The 21,513-nt window shown below is 36.7% G+C and overlaps 1 protein-coding gene across 2 annotated transcripts in view; it reads right to left on the bottom strand.

Annotated features, from left to right (window-relative positions):
* The window catches only part of lrpprc (leucine-rich pentatricopeptide repeat containing), a 142,990-nt gene that overhangs the window by 58,943 nt on the left and 62,534 nt on the right, over positions 1–21,513 (bottom strand). For both annotated transcript variants that reach the window (XM_072264971.1, XM_072264972.1), the window contains 9 exons: positions 21,234–21,261; positions 20,660–20,717; positions 20,044–20,150; positions 19,847–19,924; positions 17,510–17,566; positions 16,522–16,635; positions 10,424–10,554; positions 10,081–10,166; positions 8,822–9,029 (listed from right to left, as the gene is read on the bottom strand). In XM_072264971.1, coding sequence (XP_072121072.1) covers positions 8,822–9,029; positions 10,081–10,166; positions 10,424–10,554; positions 16,522–16,635; positions 17,510–17,566; positions 19,847–19,924; positions 20,044–20,150; positions 20,660–20,717; positions 21,234–21,261 — 867 coding nt within the window. The remainder of the gene's footprint in view (positions 1–8,821; positions 9,030–10,080; positions 10,167–10,423; positions 10,555–16,521; positions 16,636–17,509; positions 17,567–19,846; positions 19,925–20,043; positions 20,151–20,659; positions 20,718–21,233; positions 21,262–21,513) is intronic.

Raw genomic sequence — 21,513 nt, forward strand, 5'->3', positions numbered from 1 at the left:
GAATCGTGGCTGAAGGATGGTTGCAGATGGGAGCTGAATGTCCAAGGTTACATGTTGTATCGGAGGGATAGGAAGTCAAGTAGTGGGAGCGGCATAGCTCTGCTGATAAAGAATAGCATCAAATATGTGACATGTGATATGTGAGTCAACACAAAGATGTTGAATCCTTGTGTGTTGAGTTCAGAAACTATAAGGGTAAAAGGACTCTGATGGCAGTTATATACAGGCCTTCAAACAGTAGCTGGGCTGTGGAATACAAACAACGGGAAATAGAAAAGGCGTGTCAAAAGGGCAATATTATGACTGCCATGGAAGATTTTAACACGCAGGTCCATTGGGAAAATTAGGTTGGTAATGGACCTCGAGAGTGAATTTGTTGAATGCTGATGACATGGCTTTTTAGAGTAGTTTGTTGTTGAGCCTAATAGGAGATCAATTATTGGGGATTGGGTGTTATGTAATGACCTAGAGGCGATTAGGGAGCGTAAGGTAAAGGAACCCTTAGGAGACAATGGTCACAACTTGATTGAGTTCAACTTGAAATTTAATAGAAAGAAAGTAAAGTCTGATGTAGCAGTATTTCAGTGGAGTAAAGGAAATTACAGTGGTATGAGAGAGAAATTAGCAAAAGTAAATTGGAAGGAGATGCTGGCAGTGATGACAGCAGAGCAGCAATGGCGAGAGTTTCTAAGAAATTAAGGGACAGGATAGATGTATTCCAAAGACAAAGAAATACTCAAATGGCAAAACAGTATACCCATGGCTGATAAGGGAAGTCGAAGCTAGTGTAAAAGCAAAAGAGAAGGCAAACAACAAAGCAAAATTTAGCAGGGAGATATAGAAGATTGGGAAGCTTTTAAACACCTACAGAGAGCAACTAAAAAATCATGGCGGGGGGGAATTAAATATGAAAGCAAGCGAACAAACAATATCAAGCAGGATAGAAAAAAAAATTTTCAAATATATAGAAGAGATTAGAGTGGATATAGGATCTCTAGAAAATCAGGCCAGTGAAATAATAACAGGGGACAAGGAGATAGCAGATGAACTAAGTGAGTATTTTGTGTCTGTGTGGAAGACACTAGCAATGTGCCAGGTGTTGAAAGGTGTGAGGGAAGGAAAGTGGGTGCAGTGACTACTGCAAGGGAGAAGATGCTCCAAAAGCTGACAGACCTAAAAGATGCCCAAGTCACCCAGACCAGATGAACTGCACTCTAGTGTTCTGAAAGAAGTAGTGGCAGAGATTGTGGAGGCATCAGTAATGATCTTTCAAGAATCATTGAACTCTGGCATGGGTTCCAGAGGAAGAGAAAATTGTAAATGTCACTCCACTCTTTTAAGAAAGGAGGAAGGCAGCGGAAAGAAAATTATAGACCTGTTAGCCTAACCTCAAATGTTGGAGTCAATTGTTAAGGATAAGACGATGGAGTACTTGGTGACACAGGACAACATAGTACAAAGTCAGCATGATTTCCTTCAGGGAAAATCCTGCTTGACAAACCTGTTGGAATTCTTTGAGGAGATTACAAGTAGGATAGATAAAGGGGATGCAGTGGATGTTGTGTACTTGGATTTTCAATTGATAAGGTGCCATACATGAGGCTGCTTACAAAATTAAGAGCCCATGGTATTACAGGAAAGTTACTAACATGGTTAGAGCATTAGCTGATTGGTAGGAGGAAGCGAGTAGGAATAAAATGATCCTTTTCTGGTTTTATGCCAGTGACTAGAGGTGTTCCACAAGGGTCAGTATTGGGACTGCTTCTTTTTATGCTGTATGTCATGATTTAGATGATGGAATACATTTCTTTGTTGCCAAGTTTGCAGATGATACAAAGATTGGTGGAGGGGCAGGTAGTGTTGAGGAAACAGGTAGGATGCAGAAGAACTCAAACAGATTAGGACAATGAGCAAGCAAGTGGCAAGTGAAATACAATGTTGGAAAATACATGGTCATGCACTTTAGTAAAAGAAGTAAATATGCAGACTATTTTCTAAACTGAGAGAAAATCCAAAAATCTGAGATCCAAAGGGGCTTGGGAGCCCTTGTGCAGAACACCCTGAAGGTTAACTTGCAGGTTGAGTCAGTGGTGAGGAAGGAAACTGCCATGTCAGCAATCATTTAAGAGGTCTAGAATATAAGATCAGGGATTTGATGCTGAGGCTTTATAAGGCACTGGTGAGGCCTCACCTCGAGTATTGTGAAACGTTTTGGTCTCCTTATCTAAGAAAAGATATGCTGGTACTGGAGAGCGTTCAGGATATTCACAAGGATGATTCCAGGAAAGAAAAAGTTATCATATGAGGAACGCTTGATGGCTCTGGGCTTGTACTTGCTAGAATTTAGGATCGGGGGGATCTCATCGAAACCTTTCAAATGTTGTAAGGCCTAGATATGGAAAGGATATTTCCCATGGTGGGGGAGACTAGGACAAAAGGCACTGCCTCAGGATAGAAGGGCATCCATTTAAAACAGTGAAGCAGAGAAATTTCTTCAGCCAGAGGGTGGTGAATTTGTTATCACAGGCAGGTGTGGAGGCCAGGTCGCTCGGTGTATTTAAGGCGGAGATGGATAGGTTCTTGATTGGCCATGGCATCAAAGGTTACGGGGAGTGGAGCTGAGGAGGGAGGAAAGGATCAGCCATGATTGAATGGTGGAGCAGACTCAATGGGTCAAATTGCCTAATTCTGCTCCTATGTCTTATTGTTTCAAAACAATGGATTTTTTTTTTAAAAAGGTACAGCCTTGCTAATGTGGAGATGAATTACGTTGAACTGAAGATCTGTTAACATGATGGGGGATCTCAAAATTAAATTCATGCTGTTTTTACAAGGATAACTAATAATTAGGAAAAAAGGCTTGGAGGTACTTTTTTGAAACAGAAAAAATGCATTAATTCTGCATTTCAATAAATATAAAACTTAATTTCCATACAATCCAGATTTGAATGTTCAGGTAAAATTCGTCAGATTACAGAGTATCATCAGTCCTATTTGGTTCACTGCCTTTTAATAAAATCGCATCCTCACTTGCAGTAAGAATAGCAACTTAAAAGTACTCATGTCCTAGTCATGACGCTAGTTCCATTTGATTGAAGTATGTTTTAAAATGTTTAAAACAATCATTGAAATATGTGTCCGATACCATGATAAATAGCTATTCTTGAAGCTCTAGGTCACAGTTTTCATCATTTTAAACCAACTCAAATAATTTCCACACACAACTTTCAGTCAATCTCTACCAAAGCCAAATTCCAAACCAAAATTTCCGAAGTCTGCTCTCTCTCCAATTTACTTCTCCTCATAGGTGACATGCTGTCAGTTTGATACACATTTGTAAACAGATTATACAGGTGATACATTTGGTTTAATCTCTCAAATTGAAGGGCAGAAAGATGAAGAGATTACTTCATGCACAGCAGCGGCTGGACAACACCGTCAGCCTAGACTTATGTAGTTTCTAAAGACCATAAGGCATTCTGGGTGAACATTCTGCTGTTGGATATTTCTAAACAAAATTGTGAATTTGCAGGGGGGTGGGGGGGGAGGAAGAAACATATATGGCTTCAGTATTCCAAATCCAGATGTCTTACCTACTTATCTAGTTCAGAATTGATTTAAAACAAAATAAAGGCAAAGCTTCTGCTGTCATTAAATGCCTGTTAAGTCAACATACTAAATATTGCGAAAATTAAAAAAAATGCCTCAAGTACAAAAATGAACTAAATAGGGATCATTACAATCGAACACAGTGTTTTTCTTCTGTGTAAATGGGGCTTCACATGATAGATATGTACCTTATACCCTTCTCAAGCCATGTTTACAGTACAGTGAGTGGAACCGTACTGAGACATTCAAATTTTTGTCATTTTGTATGAAGACAAAATTACAGGTTAATTTTTATCTGTGAATGGATGGTGCAACTAAATAAAAGCAACAGACGAGACAAACAATAGAGCACTGCCGTGAAAAGCTTACAGCTGCTATTCAACTGCTTAGCCCCATTTATTCAGTGATGAAGATCTTTACAATGGAAGAGCAAGAGACAGTTCATTTTTATATAATGTAAGGAAACACTGTCGACTGTTGATTTTAATTGCCATGTGGTAACGTTAGGTTAAAAGCTTCAGTTAAGTGGCAATTCATGACAGTTTTACTGATTGAAAAGCTTGTCTTTTGAAGCTGAAAACCTCAGGGAAAGGAGCAAAATAAAATGGGGGATGGTGGAAGAGAAAGAAATTGGAGGCAAAAAGAAACACTTGTGTAACAAATTCCAATCTGCAAATCTAAATCAGATGTTAGTGTACAGGGAAATCAATTCTACATGGTACAATCAGTTTTGCACAATCATAGATTTAAAGGACTGGCTCTTTACTGAGCTAAATGTTTCGCTGTTCATTAGACATAATGAGGAATCTTCAAGGAGACTGGTGTTGCAATTACAACTAATCCTCAAAAAATTAACTGTGTTGAAGGCTTTATAATTTCCCTAGGTACAATTTAGCTGTCACTTACTTTAAAATTTACTCAAACACGCTTTCGAAATAGCTGTAACTTCACATGTCAAGTGCTTTCCAACCAATTAAGTCTAACTGGAAGTCACTGTTAAACAACTGAATGACTAGACAAGATAGCTCATTTCCCTGCTCTTTTGTTCAGAATAATATGCTGCATTTACATTATCAGCCTCAACAGGATTTTCTGACAGGGACAGAAAAAATTGCTAGCGCTGTCCATGCTAAGCACATGAAGCCTGTCATTTACCAATCATCCTTCAAAATGCAATAGCCATGAATGCAACTTAATTACAACCCAATGATCCTTGACGAAAAATCACCTTATCAGTGTCCTGTCTCTGCAAAGCAAATGAACTACTTTTGTCCTTCATCGCTGATGATGCTAAATTCATAATTGCAAAATAAAACGAGTTTAAAAAATAAAGCAAGCTACACTGAAGTCTTCACTATCATTAGAACACAGTTTGAAATTGGGGGGGGGGGGGGGGAGGAAAACGAACGCACTCCCAACAACAAACTTTTATTTCTGTTTTGTGCCTCAGTCGGATAAATATGAAAAAACTTTAAGGATCAAGTGTTCTCAGTTTGAAATACTTTATTCTATTAAATTGCTGCTTCTGGTCAAAATATGCAAAGTAGAGACCATGGCTGTGCCATTAAACCATTGTATATCTGTCAGACGAACAAAATATCACAAGATATTTACAATAACACTTCGTTCTTAATTAGTCGTGGCTGATAGTTGTGTTCATTTGGGAGAAACTGGTGTCCTTTTTCTCTTACCTATGCATTTACTTGTTCCCCTCCCCTCCCCCATCAAAATATTTCATTAGCATCTACTTAAATATAAAGCCCCATTCTCAAAACAATACTTTGAATGGCATGATAATTTTACTCCATATACCTCATAGAACAGAGTAAGCTCAATTGTTTACATTCTGAATTGACACTTCAATCATGCTCCTGAAGTACTGAGCTGACAAGCTTGACAATCTGAAGAGCTAATTAGGGACAGGAATGCCTGAGCTGAAGAATGGAGCACCTCTGCACTTTGTATATATGAGGCACTCCTAGAACAGAGGTGAGCAGTATTCCTGCACATTCTCTTAATACTGCCCAAGCAAAGTATCTCAAATCTCCAATTTAGTCAACACCTGCTTTTGACCCAGTACCACAATAGTTCCAAGCCTCTCCAAGCCTGGACTCTCAAAATGAATGCTCTATTCACTCCAAAACCCATTTTAATCTCCTGATAAAATGCTGTGACTTGTTGCCTGTTGTAAAATTGAACAAGACGTCTAGAATAGTGGCTGGTTCAATTAAAAGTCCATTCCACGTTAGCTCTCAGTCTGGATGGCACTGTAATTCATAATGAAAAAAACAACTTGGATTTTTGTGATTGATTGCTATACAATGAATTCCAGGGGAAAGTACACAATGGAGTTTAAGCTTTGCTAGAATAGTGCCTCAGATGCATTCATTTATGTTGCCCTGTGTAAGAATGCTGAGTTATGCAGAGAGCAAACAAATCACTACATCCCCATAAGGCATTGCGTTAAAAGAAAGAATGAAGTGAAATAAAACAAGAAAACTAAGACGTATTTAGAATATTTGTTCAGCTGATTACACAAAGAACTGTTGGTCTATTTTAAGGAATTTGAGAAAATGTGCACATTGGATATTTCTGTCAGGGACTCCATGCTGACCATCAGTATGCAATTTGCCTCTTTCAGTGGCCATTGGCAAAAAAAACAGCAAATTAAACTATCAATATATTAAAATGCATTACCAAAGTGATTGTTCCACATCATACACTCCACTGAACCATGGAAACTTATCATCTGCAGCCCTCAAAAAAGATAAAGAGTGCATATTTGCAGAAGGAAGATAAAAGTCAAAAGGTTGATGACGACATGAGGGAAGCCATCTTGAAGGAGTTATTAAACCCGGCCCATGAGAAGAAGCTGAATTAATGTCAGTGGATACTGTCATTAATGCAGAACAGTTCAATGATCATGTCATTTCAATTGAGTATGTAAATCTGTCTGCTCCGTACTGCCAGACTTAGCACATACATGCAAGTTCCCCCCAAAATTGTCAGATGCTGTCAACCTTCAGATTAAGTAAGCAGAAAATGAATGAAAATCAAAAAATAAACATTTTTAAAATGATTGATGCCAAGACTGTTATGATCAACTCATCAGGCAAAAATTCACTTCAAATAAATAATGATTAATTATTACAGTAAATCATGTTAAATTTTCACATTATCAAAAATGCAACAAGTTATGATGATTTTTGTTTGCAAGAGGTGTATGTAAAAGTTGAACATATTCACTTAGCTTGAAATTTAAATTATATCATATATATTTAAAAGACAATTACTTAGCAATGTTCCTTTTTTTAACTGTTAACATGATTTAACTTCCAACAGCGAGCAAAGAGTATTCAAAACACTGAGCAGGTCAGGCAGTATTTTAGCCAGAATGTTGTACTTGAGCTCTAACATTGACACTTTCCACTGACTCTTCCTGATCTGCTAAGTTGCCTGCGGTTTTAATTCTGCAATTCTTTTGATTTTTATTGACTGCAGATATCTCCAGATTATAAAGGCACACATTTTCTAGAAGACAATCTTCATAAATTGTGAACAAAAGCAAATGAAATTAAGAACAGAATTTAACAAACTAAAAATTATTAGGCTACTGCAAAAGTACTTCACACAGTTCAGAGATTTGCTTCCCATAATGAAACCCAGACAAATATATCTATGCCAAGTCAGATGAAGGCATGTTCATTACAAAGACTGAGAGAATCAAGGAAAAGATGTAAACAAATAGTTTGAAACATCAGGACTAAATATTTGAAGGCAAAAAGGTATTGCACAGCAAAGCAGTTAGTGGAATATTGAGTTCAGGCAAGCTGAAAGAAGTCAAAGGGATATTTATGAAAATACAGTGTGGACACAAGCCACTTCAGCCTTTCAAGCCACACTGTCATGAAATCCTGATTTAATATGAGCCTAATTACGGGAGCACTTTCAATGATCAATTCACCTACCAACTGGTATGTCTTTGGACTGTGGGAGGAAACCAGAGCTTATGGAAAAAAATCACGCATTCCAGAGGAAGGAATGTACAGATTCCTTACAGATAATGTTGGAATTGAAGTCCAAGCTCCAACACCCTCAGCTATAATACTGTTGCACTAACCGCAACACGACTCTAAGTATAATCCAAAATTTTCAATCAAGGTTGGGGGAAATCAGGGACCATGCAGATACACAAGTGCAGGGTAGGGTATGCAAGAATAGAGAACAAGGATGTGATAGGGACCTTTGGGATCCAACTCAAGCCAATATTCAAAGGGGACAAACAGGATGCTGAGGATGTGAATGGGATGACTGAACCTCTGACAGTGCCATGGGAGAGGACGGAGTTTGCATTGAATTTGGTTTTCCCACTGATTTTCAAAACTAACTTCTTCAAGATGGTGTTGAGATGACAAATTTTTTCTCTCAAAGGGTGGAGAAGCTGGGTAATTTTCCACCTCAGAAGGCCGTGAAGGCGAAATCACTGAACATAATTGAGAAGGAGATAATTAGATTTCAGGACACAAAAGAGAGAGGATGTGCATATGCTGTTGGGATAAAAGATCAGCCAAAATAGTGTTGAATAGCAGGTTCAGAGGGCTGAATGATCTACTCCAAATTTTCAATGTTTCTTAACAGACTGATATAGGAAGAGGACAGAGATCATAATCGGAAGAATTGGGTGTCACTGGCATCACATATAAAATAATTTCCATGTCTTTGGTGCTATTGTACTCTCAATTTTTACAGCCTAGTTGCATCATAACATTGTAAACCAAAGCCATTCTGACATGATAAAGATAAGCTATAAAAATTCAGAGTGCAATGGCACCAATGATAGTGAAGTTAATTTCTTCGGAGTTTTAACTGCAAACAGAAAGGAATTAAACAGGGTTTTCTCAACCTGAAGTTTAGCCAGTATTCGCATAGCATTGCACAGTTCATGCCAGCTCTTGAAACATTGCAAAGCAAGGCTTAAAGTTCCTCACAAAACGCATTCTAAAAAATACTTAACTTTTAAGACATTTCAATTCTTAACTAATAGCTAAGAAAATAGATTTTAATTTGCAATGACAATTAAACTCCTCCAACAAAGTAAAGTATTGTGAAAATAAATACCAGAACAATTCAAGGGGCAAGGATAGTTCTTTCTTCAGGAGCACATTTAGCTTGTTACTACTAGGTAATGTTAATTTTGGTATTTGCAACTTACTGATCAAGATAGACTGTAATGAGTGGTGAACAGAGATTAGCAGAGGCCTTGGCTAAGCCCAAGTTTACAATGGATTCATGTAGCCGTTGCACTGTCTCCACTTCTCCTTTCAAGGCAGCAGCATTCAGGATATGGAAGAATGAAGATATTACTGAGTCTCGAAGAACAATTTTTTTCTCTTTCATCTCTTTTAAGATCAAAACAGCATCTATAATACAAAACAAAAAAAATTCCACAGTTAAAATTTATTCAAGAGGAAAACAAACTCCCTTTTTTGAAAAAAATGGCATTTTAACGAAGCAAGAATGTAAATTCTGGAGTATAATTCAGATTTCAACTTAATTATTACTTGTGTATATATCCAAGACTACAATTATACACCACAATGGCATGATTTTATCATTTCTCCGCTACTGTGACTACAAATTACAGGCAGTATCTGTGTGCCCACTCTGCACTGTATAACCCTGCACAGCCTGCCCTGTAGCTGTACAATCTCACTAAATGGATGCTTTTATCCATCAATGATAACATCTGCTAAATCACACTATTGTTTCTCTAGCAGATGGTTTGTCACGAGGCCAGATAATTAAGATGTGTTTACACTGTATTTACATCAAGACTAATGGCTTGATATCGATACAGTCTGTTTGCAGAGCCGATACTAATTATCCAGTCTTAGAGAGGGAAAGCTTCCTAAAAGTCTACATTTAAAAACTAAGGTTTGATAATCTGAACAGACTGGGTTTGATTTTAAAACATACACAACACATTTGCTGATTCTAACAAAATCAAACATGATGACTAATAAAGTGAATAGTCATTAAGTTCTAACATGTAACTTTGAAATTATCAAAAAGACTAAACCAGTTTTCTACATGTTTTGCAACATTTTATCAGCTTGATACACTTTGCCAAAATCAAAAATAAAAACCGTTGGTACAAGTGGAAAAGATCACCTATGCCTTGTCATGTTGCTCAATCCTAAAAAGCATTAAAAAAAATCATGCTGGGCAAAACGTAAATACTAAGCTTGCCGGAACATTTGAGCTACTGTAATGGCCTATGCTGTCCACAAATTGTACATTGTTACATGGAAATTATTATACAGTATTTTAATATAACCACTGAATTCATGACATACACCAACCTAAAACAAAACTCTCACTTTCCAGAAATGTAGATGCAGCAGTAATTATTTCGAAGAGGTGATTCCTTACTCTCTATCTATCCCTGTTCATCACAAGCAGATAGCTTACCTTCTAATTTACCATGCTTGGCTAGGATCCTTACAAGTGCCAAGTACTTATTTGTATCAAGGCTAACCGAAGAATCTTTACGGTCCCTTAAATTTCAGAAAGAAAAAGAATTAGCTTTTCAAGAGCACTTTATCTATTACCTCCATATATTTTAGTAATGTAATGCCTAACTTCATATTATATAAAAATCAACATATAGCACCTCTCACTTTTAATTTAACCATGGCCTGGGTTCTGATTAAGATTTTATGAAGGAGGTTTAAATATTACTGCTTGTTTAAGGCAAGAAGGTCTGAATATCAGCATAAATTAATCTGACATATTTCTGCACTAGTGTACTTACATTTCTTGTTTCAGGTTCAGTGCCTCTTCTATGTTATCGTGTCGACAGCAAAGATTTATTAGTGCAGCATAGCCACCGATAGCCATGTCCGATTCATATTGAGCTTTCACTTCAAGGGCTTTTTGCATATTCTAAAGAGAGAAGGAATATAAAGCTATTCTGCTGAAGGGATCTTGGCTATATAATACTAAGCTCACATTTTCCCTCATGCAAAACTCCTGCAGATGTTGCTGCGGTTTTAGTTACCTGATCAGTACATTCAATTATTACACATATTTAAAAATATTGCAGGCCAAACAAATCACAAGGGTAATTATTGAAAATAATTTGAGTGGGCTCAGGGAATATCTAGTACATTCCCTAAGGATCAAGTATTAATTACTTAAAGACACACAACTATTTTTATTCAGCTTGAAACTGATCTTGTTACAATACTTAAGTATTTCTTAACCTTTTCTCCTGAATCTGTTTATGTATAATACAGTAAAAACAGACCATCATTCAACATGAATTAGCAATTTTAGACAGCTTAATTTCAAGCATGGTACATTTATGGAATCTCACACATTCATGTGAAAATGTAGTTCACACATAGGAGATGCAATTTGTAGTAATCCTGGCAACATATCTGTAGGGAGTATTTCATAGCAAATTTTAGTCTTTGCAAAACAATAACATTCAAAACATACTAGTCGGTGATAATAAAGTTGATTCTGATTCTGCAATCACCAGAGAAGCTACTGGGGATATCGTGGGCTGAAGTCTGATGAACCAGAACTTGCCCTGAACCAAAGAACTATCACCTGAGAAGCATTCATTCAAAGCAGTGGAGTATTTCTGCAATGAAGTATATTACATTAGCCACAGCAGTAGCGGAAAACTATAACTGCCTTCAAGATTCTTGGATTCAGATTGGTTTCGGGGTCCAAGCAAAGATCTTGGACCTGGCAGTTATTTAATAATGTGTGTGTGAAAATCTTGTCGAAGAGGAACAAAATTTGATTTAGTCATTTTCTCCTCACCTACTTCTTTCAAGTGCCCCATCAACATCCACCAGCAAAAATGAACAATGGCACATGGTCAAGGCACCACAAAGGGTTGAACTTCTGTGAGTATAGCATCCTAGAAATGAGACAGCTTCTTCATTACAGATTTCTGTAAAGGCCTTGAACTTCCGGCCATTGAGGCACCTTATCCAGTTACATAATTATAATCATTCATGCAAAGTTCTTTTTTTTTTAAATCTTCATAATGTACAAACTTTGTACTTGCCTGGAGCTAGCCACAAAAATAAAATCATGGAATTTACAGAAGACATTGAATATGGATTTTATGCTCTATGCCATGACAGGACAGCTTGTGGAAGTGCTTAAAAAGCACATAGGATGCTGGACTTTATTAACAGAGACAGAATTTTCTCCCTTTTCTGTTCGAAGGTCCTTTGAGTGAGGTGGTTAATGAAGCCAACATGGGATCTGCAGAAGACCACAAGATGCTTGACAGGGCAGGTGGATAGCTTGCGAAGTACTGTGATTCCACTACGTCTTCTAATGGGATCCCATGTGTTCATTGCAAATGGATGCATTCTCAATGCCAGCTCAAAGCTTCTTCCCATTTTGAGCAGTCAGAGGTACGAGTCAGTGGGGATGTTCGAGTTTTGCAAGTAGACTTTAAGTGCATCCTTAAATAATTTCCTCTGTCCATTAGCTGAACTCTTGTTGTGACATGGCAAAGAATGTAAGCAGAGAAAAAGTACCGAAGCAAGGAATACAGTAATCACTTTGAAGACACCAGTTCAGCCATAACGTAATAAAGTCTGGGCCTCAGAGTTTAGGAACGATATCAAGCCATTTGAAAGGGGGTAGGCAATACTTCCAGAAATGAAAGGTCTTAGTTACGTGTACATAGTGGAGAAGCAGTGTACTTGTGCTATCAGAGGTTTGTGGTGATTTGACAGAGGTGTTTAAACTCATGAAGAGACAAGACAGAGTATACAATAGAAACTACTCCCAACGGAAAATTCAAGAACCAGTGAACAGTGAGGAAATACTGGTTATTAAAGAATCAAAAGTGTTATGAGAAAAAGTTTTTTTTCAACGAATCCATTAAGTAGTTAGAATCTAGGGGAAATAGAGGCAGATTTGATCTTGATGTTCAAAAGGCAATAGGATGATATTTGAAATTTGCAAGACTGAAGGGAAAACACAGAGAATGAAATTGGCTAGTTTTTGCATAAAGTTTGCACAGACTTGATATGCTAATGGACCTTCTTATATGCTGCATCTTTCTTTAATGTCACATCACTTTAAGAATTCCCTGCACAAATCTGACAGGAAAATGGAATGAGACATTTTTGTGATCCAAGAAACAGGGTTATTTATATTGATAGACCACCCATACACAGAAAGCAAAACAGCATTAAAATCCTCCATCCAAGCATTTTTTCTTTGTACTTTCTACTACACTGAGTGTACTTGAAAGACAAAGTTTACAACATATTAATGATGATAGAATTAAATATCCCAGATCATTAATTTGAAATTATACATTTTTGATTCATAGTTCTATAAATGTCTGAAGTTGTGATGGTGAAATTTGAACAATTTCAAGATGTACTCCCCTCCATAAACTGATGTTGCTGGATAACAATTAAAAAAAACAATTCCCTGTACTCATTTCAGTATTACCACTTCCAACATAAATAAATACATTCAACATGACATGAGACAAATGCTTCAATGTAGTCCTCATTTTACTTCAACATACCAAGCCAAAATGTTTAGCTCTTCAGAATATTATCGTAAATATAATTGAATAAGTTTGTCAGGTTATCAACAGGAAAGAAACACAATCACAAAAAAGTGAAAGCATAGCATAAACAATTTACATATCATCACATAATTGTAATTCTGAACAGATTCCCAGATGCATGGAACTCACATTTTACTTTTAAAAATATTCAGATTCATTTCTTTGAGATTCTAAAACAGCTGCACAGATTTGCTGCTAAAATAACCTACATCTCACTGCCTTCTCCAGCATTCTGGTGCTATCAAATAGTAGATGGGGACAACAAAATACTGATTACCAACACAAGCAAATAAACAGAGTTATAAAGTGCGGTAAGAACTATGAAAATGGAAGTCAGACAAAAAGGCCACAATTTGTTAAGCAAAAGCTAGAAAGGATTTATTTTACAACAGATTTCAGCATCTTCAGGTTTACTTTCTTCAACAAGAATACAATTTTTTCAATGAGTTTTGGCTTATTTTTAGAATTTGAGTCCTCAGGGTTTACCGTTTTGTGAAATTAACATGCTCAAAGACAGACAGGATCTATTTGAAATTTAAAATTGTTTAAAAAATAATTTGGAGCTATTTCTCCACAATACTGGAAACATTTCAAATGAGTATCAAACAAAGCACATGAAGTAACTATTGTTCCTTATGTCTGATGTGAAAAATTAAAAACTACTAAACAGCAGCATTTTAACTCCTTATGAATAGGCACCTAATAACTGAATGAATTGCAGAGCTTGACTTGGTAACTATAGTAAAATTGCCACTACACTTCAGTCAACATGGTGTCAATTTTATATTTAATTTCAAGTAAGAAGCTTTAAGTTACTTTGGAGAAGCTGCTATTTCATGAATGATCAAACAAGCACCCTCCAACATCCATGAGGTGACAGCAATCACAACAGTCTCTTAAATGTCCCTAATGTCATCTGCCTCTACTGCACTACCTTTCTCTCAAAGGGTGCCCCAACGGGTCACTCAGTTGTCTAGTCACCTCTAGTAGCTCCTTCCCACACTTACTACTTTGTTTAAAACAAACTGACATTATACATTCCTCCAATCAGTTTAAAATTAAAATTATACCCCTTCATATTATCTTTTTCTGCTCTCTTGTGGTTTTAATTTTTTAAATGATAGAATATCAAAGAAAGATAACAGCATACAAGGAGGTCATTGAGCATTTCAAGTTTGTGCCAGCTTTATGCAAAAACATTGGAAGGAAAAGGAAGAAACTCCAGTCAATGGTGGGGAGTGGGGTTTTGGAGGGGGGAGTGCAGCTTTCCCTCATGAAAATCTATGTGTCTATAGACATTTGGATCAATAGCAATCTAAGATTCAACAGTGGCCACTATTCCAATTGACGCTTACCAGCAGTGTTGACTGTTGAATTAACTGCATTAACATTTACTAAAAGTATTAAAGTATTATCTAGTACTGATTTACTGTTCAGCTGCTTGACAGCTTGGTTACTTTTATGGTGCTTGAAGATCTGGCCTTTGTCAGGGGTACATTACCAAGAAGTAATCCTGCAAAAGAGATCAGTGCTGTCTTCCTGCAGTTTGGCTACATTTAACACTTCAAGTCTGGTTTGCATCTTTATACAAAGTAAACATAATTAAGTTATTTCCATTTGGAACAATGCATTTTAAGCTTTATAATTTCTTGTTTTATGGAGAGAGCAAGTAATTTGTCTTTTGAAATGGGATGGGGGGAATTTGCTTACACTTTGAATAGAATTGAATATTTAAAATGTTTTTACAAGTAGGAAAAGACCAAATATATTGTATTTGAATAAAAATATTTGATCCATGAAACATGCTAAATATCTCAAAACGTATTATTTAAAGAACTGGCCGTTTTTTTTTTGGAAGACTGGGTTAAATGAAAGTGGTAATAGATATCGAACAAAACCACTGATTAATCCGAAAGTAGAGAGCAGCTAAATTTATCTCATAGCCAAGTCATTTGAAAGATTATCTCTGCCCATTTAACTGCTCACCCAGATTTGTAAAAGAAGCTTAAGATCATTTCAGGTCTTCAAGGATACAGGCACAGATTAGATTTTACAGTTACTTAAATTTTGTGTTGGTTGCTCAGATTCATTAGCCTATACCAGAGCCTACACCAATTTGTTCACTTCCAACTCGTGAATTAAACAATCTTGTCAAAATGCCAGAGTAGCAAAGAAAATAAAGGAGAAACTGCAAAACCAAAGGAATCTGAAAGAAACTATTCATTTATCTCAGCATCATGATAAGAAACAACCTGGGGAACTTCATTTATTGATTAAAAGTACCGAATGATAACAGTATTATGCCAGTAGCTGAAAAAAGACTAGTAATCAAATATGTAGATTTTAAACTTCAACGCAGTATAGGAGAGTGGACGGACAGCAGCGTTAAGAGATATCAAAACACCAAGTAATTAAGCAGTGAGATAATTAAACAGGTTATTGTTAAAACAACCAACACAATGATCAACAACCTGTTAAAGGAAAGCACCCCACTATATTTTAAAAAATCAGCCAAGTAAATTTGTACCTTTTCAAAGACAATAATTTGAATTGTAGAGATTACTGAATTTTAAGTTGTTCAGGCTATCCTTGAGAACACTAAGTTTCAAGAGTACATATTTTATACTTCTTCCAAAATGAACCAACAAGGGCCAGACAGCCAAGGAGCAAGTACAAGCAGATAGATTGGTATAGATGAGTACTCGATAGTATGTATTAAAGGAGAGGGCTATAGGAGCTGCTTCGGTGCTGTTTGAGTCTATGACATATGAGGCAGCTATTTGGACCATCAAGACTTCTGCTGGATCTCAGAGAAATTCCATCAACCCCATTTCTCTGTAACCTATCAACTCAATTCTGATTCTAGCAAGAGCATGAAGAGAAAATAAAAATACTCCAAACAGCCTGTAACATTTGAAATGTAACATTGAAGAGCATTTCTTGGGTCATCCAAAAACCAAAGGCATACCTGTGATGAAATTGTTCTATTACACTGAGCTAATGTAGAAAAAAACACTAATGAATGTCTAAATGTTGGACCAATGAAAGCTACAAAAATATGGTAGTAATAGACACAAAATGCTGGAAGAACTCAGCAAATTGGGCAGCATCTATGGAGGGATATAAACATTCAATGTTTTGAGCCAAGACCCTTCACCAGGACTCTATCAAAATATGATAGACTGGTTTCTAAAATCCCATTTAAAATCTTGCAGATCTGACTGCCATTCTATTTTTATGCACATATTTCCTCCATTTTGTATTAGATTAGAAACCGCTTACATTACCTCTGTCCCACAAAGCAATAGGATCAATTGTTTCAATGTCTCTCCAATGGATTTGTTCTCCATTTTTAGCTCTGCCAGTTTTGTTTCCAGGGCAACAACTTTAGCTTCAGACCCCTGACAAACCAAAATCATGCACGTTAGAGGCTCTCCATCAATGTAAAATATAACCAGTTGGAACATCATTACAGATTAAATTATTTGAATTATTAATTTAAACAATCTTTAAATAGAAAACACATTACTACTGTATATCTGTACTTTCATGCTCTTTGTCCTTATTATGCAATTATTCACATCTTCACAAAGCAACAGCATTTATCAGCTAGCAAATAAGAAAAAAATCATTTGAAACTATACAAAAAGCATCAAATCCTGTCACAAAGGTATACTCATGCTGAAGAAAAAACAATAGTGCATTTTCAAATTCTAGTTTTCTACTTCAAGCCCAGCTATCCAACGTTAACTTTGAGTAAATTTCACCTGCGCAATCATTTCAATATTTGATTGCAAGGACCTTTGCATCAATCTGACAAGTTTCAGCCAACTTAGCAAGCAGACGTAGAGAATGACACTACACACACAAACAGAGAATAAAACTTAGCAAACATAGACACAAAAGGTTCAGCAGATGTTGGAAGAACTCTATGGGATCTATGGAAAGAAATAAAGGGTTGATATCTTGAGCCTGATGAAGGATCTCAGCCTGAAATGTCGACTCTTTATTCCTTTCCATAGAAGCTGCTGAATTCCTCCAGCATTTTGTGTGAGTGACTAAACCTTAGTTAAATGCACTCATGCACACTTAAAAATACTACCTCAGGCTTAGGGCTTAAAAATTCACTCAATGGCTTTCTAAGGTAGTGTACTTAACCATGATAGCCAGCCATGATCTAATTAGAGCTGATTCAACAGAGCTTCATTTAAAAGCTCTATCTCCGATGTCAAAATAACTGATAAAGATATACCATATGCTAAAGTTTCAACTCACATTTGGGTAGTCAACTTCAGCCAGCTTGTCTTGTTTATCCACCAATATAACAACATCCTGAAATATAGCAATTGTGAGAATTGGCTTTTACTCAGTTGCTAGCATTCATTTATGTGGAATAGGGAGTCAAATACAGCTCAAAACTTTGCTTCAAGTTTCTTAAATGATCAGACATCCTTTATGGTAAAAATAAATAATCTATGATACAATGTCAATGGAATCACACGAGGAAATGCCGGAGTTAATTTAGTTTCACCAATACTATACCAGGCCCTCCTGGCAAAAGGTATACATATCAATATTGACACAAGTCACATCTTTTGTTTGAATTAACAAAGTTTTCAGTTTTATCTCATTTTCTGAGCCCTTCCTTTCCAAGAGGAAACCCAGCAAGAGACCCCAAGAAGCTGCCTCTCTGTTATTCTAGAATTAAACTGTGTAAGTCAATTCTGACGGATATCAGTAAAGAGCCAAAAAAAAAAGCCTTTTTAAAAAAAAAACACCAACCATACTCAAAATGGGTGATTGAATTTGCTAATGTAGCACAGGAGTACTCTGCACAGGTTGTGATCAAGATGTTATGCTTAGTGCAAAGTAAGCACATTATTGTGAGAGGGGAAATCTTTTAAAAGATTCTTTTACCTCTCAACAAAGAAGAAAAATGTTACCTTGTCAGCCCTAATTACAAAAATGGTCCTACATATGCAACATTTTATAAATGCACAGAGACACGGGCATTACTGTAGTTCAAATAGGTTAATAACTTTCAGCTGTCAGGTTGGGTTGAACTGGAATTTAGGAGTCACTGTACGAGGCCAAATTTGTTCTGTATACAAAAGGACACTCTTACATTATTTATACCAGCAGAGTGCTTTTCAGGATAGACCCATGTCATTTTTGTCAACAGAACCAAAAGAAATGCAGAAGCCTACTTTGCATTATAGCACAGGCAATGATGAAGTAAGCTACAAGATGGGGGCGGAGCCATGATGGCGCTCAACAGTGACTTCTTCGAGCTCAACTGCGGAAGCAGTTTAATTTCTACCTTTAATGTCTTCCTTTTTCCTTTTCAAGGTGGATGGAGTTCTGTCAAAGCCCTTGACGTAGAACTACACTTAAACATCAGTTCTTTGCAGCGATGGGACCCGCTCCCAGCACTCACTGACTGGCCATTTTGACGTCCCAAGGACGTGGCCGAGAAGACGAGTATGTCTTCGGGGTTCTGAGGCTTTGCAGCCCTAGGGACGAGCTGATTCCATACCAGTGCCGCTGAATGAAGTGTCGTGGGGAAAAAACGTAACATCAGGAAGATCCGTTAGGGGCTCTGTACGCATATCGTACTCTCTCTCTCTCTCGTTGGTGGGGGATAATTTGGTGCCGATTCGCGAGTTGGAGAACTCGGTGGGGGGGAGGGGTAAGAAATGCAGCAGACTTTAACACTGTAAATCAGCAAACTGATAGCCTTTGTTGGTCTCCCCTCCTGCTGTGAAAGGGTGACACCTCTCTGCTCCTTTATTAGGGAGAGCCTGTGGTATGTCAAGTTGTCAGGTGAACGAGTAGTTTTTGTTGTACTGCAGATTATGGTCTTTCTCGGGGGCTTTGCTGCAGCTTGCTTGGTGGGTGGAGGGTGCTGATGCTTTTTTTTGCTGAAATAAGCATTGGAGGGGGAGGGCTGCTGCTGCTGCTTGTGCTTGGGGGAGGAGAGGGGTCTTTGGGGTTCTAATGTTTAAACCGTCACTCATCCTTTGGGGCACTCTTCTAATTTTGCAGATGTCCACGAAGAACAAGAATTTCAGGTTGTATATTGTATACATTCTTTGATATTAAATGGAACTATTGAACAGATTGAAAAAAAATTCTTTCTGTTTCCCTTCTGTTACCAATTTCTTTCAAAGACGATGCTTCTTCTTGGGTGCTCAGATGAATAATCCATTTCAGTTCTTCAAGGATAGCGATAATATCAGGCTACTCAAACACAAGAGCCATCAGAAACTTGATGATGCATTGTAAACACCTCACAAATCATTTGCATTCATGGCTTTGCAACTTGCAGCCAGGAACCTCAAATAACTGGCTCTTTTCTCAGCTCAAAGATACGAAGAGTAATTTGAATGAATCCAATGACACCTTAATAGGCACCTTATCAATAAAGGTTTAAAGGAGGTCATCCCGACCTACATGGCTTGATGAAGTTTACAGCCCCTTGGTTCATTTCCCCACTGAGGAGCCATTTCTGCATTCTTCACGTATCTATACATCTACGGTAGCATTTGGAACCATACAATAACATGCAAAGAAAATCAGTTTAATTGAGGAAAAGCAGGATTTATAAAGCACCTTAATTAACTCAGGGACGTGATAAGTATCCAGTAAATTTCGGATTCCTCTGTAGAGATTTGCGGGGATAACAATATTCTAAAAACATGAAAACAAAATGTTAAAGGCGACATGGATTTTTTAATAGTTGAAGTTGCTTCAACTTCAAACATATGTCAGAAGATACATGCATTATGTAGATTGAATAAAAAAGGTACCATCTTGTTCAGTTGATGGAAATACTGTCTCAAATGCTCCTCCTTGGCCTGCACCTCAGAGTTACTCATGCTGTCAATCAAGTTATAAAGAAAATAGCCAACAGCTTCTGTATAGAAAAATTGAAAATAGGATAGATCACTGTATCATCAGATTAATCTATTTTAAATCATTTGGTTTAAATGTCTGAAATGGCAATAAATACCAATGAAACACATGAATACTGCTGCTTAGATACATACTGTGCAGCTAACTCAGTCCAAAAGTTCTCAAGTAGCTCAGGAAACAAAACACAAATTGCTGTACAGCAATACATAAACCTTCATTATCCTAAATGCAATGTCAATACTTGGCGCAAACACATGTTTCGCTCTAAATGCACTGATTTCTCATTTAAATTTTATGATTTCTTTTATAGGGAAACAAATAAAGTACTTAAGCCATTCTATTAGTAAAAATCTCACATCAAGATACTGTAAAGGTTTTTTGAAAGCACACAAAAATTTCACTTTTAAAAAAAGCAAAAGCAATCAGTGTTACTCCAGTAATCCTTCAAACCCCATCATTAGATAGTACAGATTTGTGGGCAAGTTACAATCAAATAAATTGGAGCACTACCAGTCGGTCTTGAAGAACTCTGGCAATAACGCTCATCTTTGGACAACAATTCTGTTATCTGGAAAAACAAAATAACCATATATTGTCGGTGATATTGGAACACAAGAAGCAGTATTTGAAATTGTATTCTTTAAATAACAAAGTACATTTCTATAAAGGTATTAATCAACAGCACATTGTGGCATTTCATCCGTAAAGTACTGTACCAAATGAGGTCTGCTCAATTGCATCGTTCTTTCGGGGGAAAAAAATGATCAAAATATGACTTCTTCCAAGTCAAAAGTTTCAATACTACAGCAAAACTTGGGTCTCCTAATACTGACAATGAGAAATCTTTCAAAAGTAAATACTTAGTTATCTCTGCTATATTACCTCTTTGTTGTAATAGTGAAGAATTTGCCAGAGTCTTAAAAACAACACTATCCTTCCAATGCATCACCTACCACCTCGGTTTTAATAAAAAAAGGCTTAAGAAAATCTACTCATACACAATTAAGATGATTTCCAACATAATTCCACATCAGCACATTAAAATAATGATTATACTATTATCTTTCTGAATGTCACTACTTACCTTTGCAAGAATATCAAAATCTTTTGACCTGCAGAGGGCAGTAGAACATAAAGAATCAATTTATGTTTTGTGCCTTGGAAAAAGTTTCATGAAAGATACAGAATGAAAGCTTAAAAAAATTAACACATTCTTCAAAACAAATAACTTCCTAATTACTGAATTAAACTATAATTTTAGATGGATTTTATTATCAAATTTTTTTTTAAAACCTACTTAAACTGAAGGTTGAGTGCTGTACATTCAGAATGAGGGTTGTACAATGTGCACTGTATTAAATGTG

The sequence above is a fragment of the Mobula birostris genome, chromosome 8, assembly GCF_030028105.1.
Source record: "Mobula birostris isolate sMobBir1 chromosome 8, sMobBir1.hap1, whole genome shotgun sequence".
In the NCBI taxonomy this organism is placed as follows: domain Eukaryota; kingdom Metazoa; phylum Chordata; class Chondrichthyes; order Myliobatiformes; family Myliobatidae; genus Mobula; species Mobula birostris.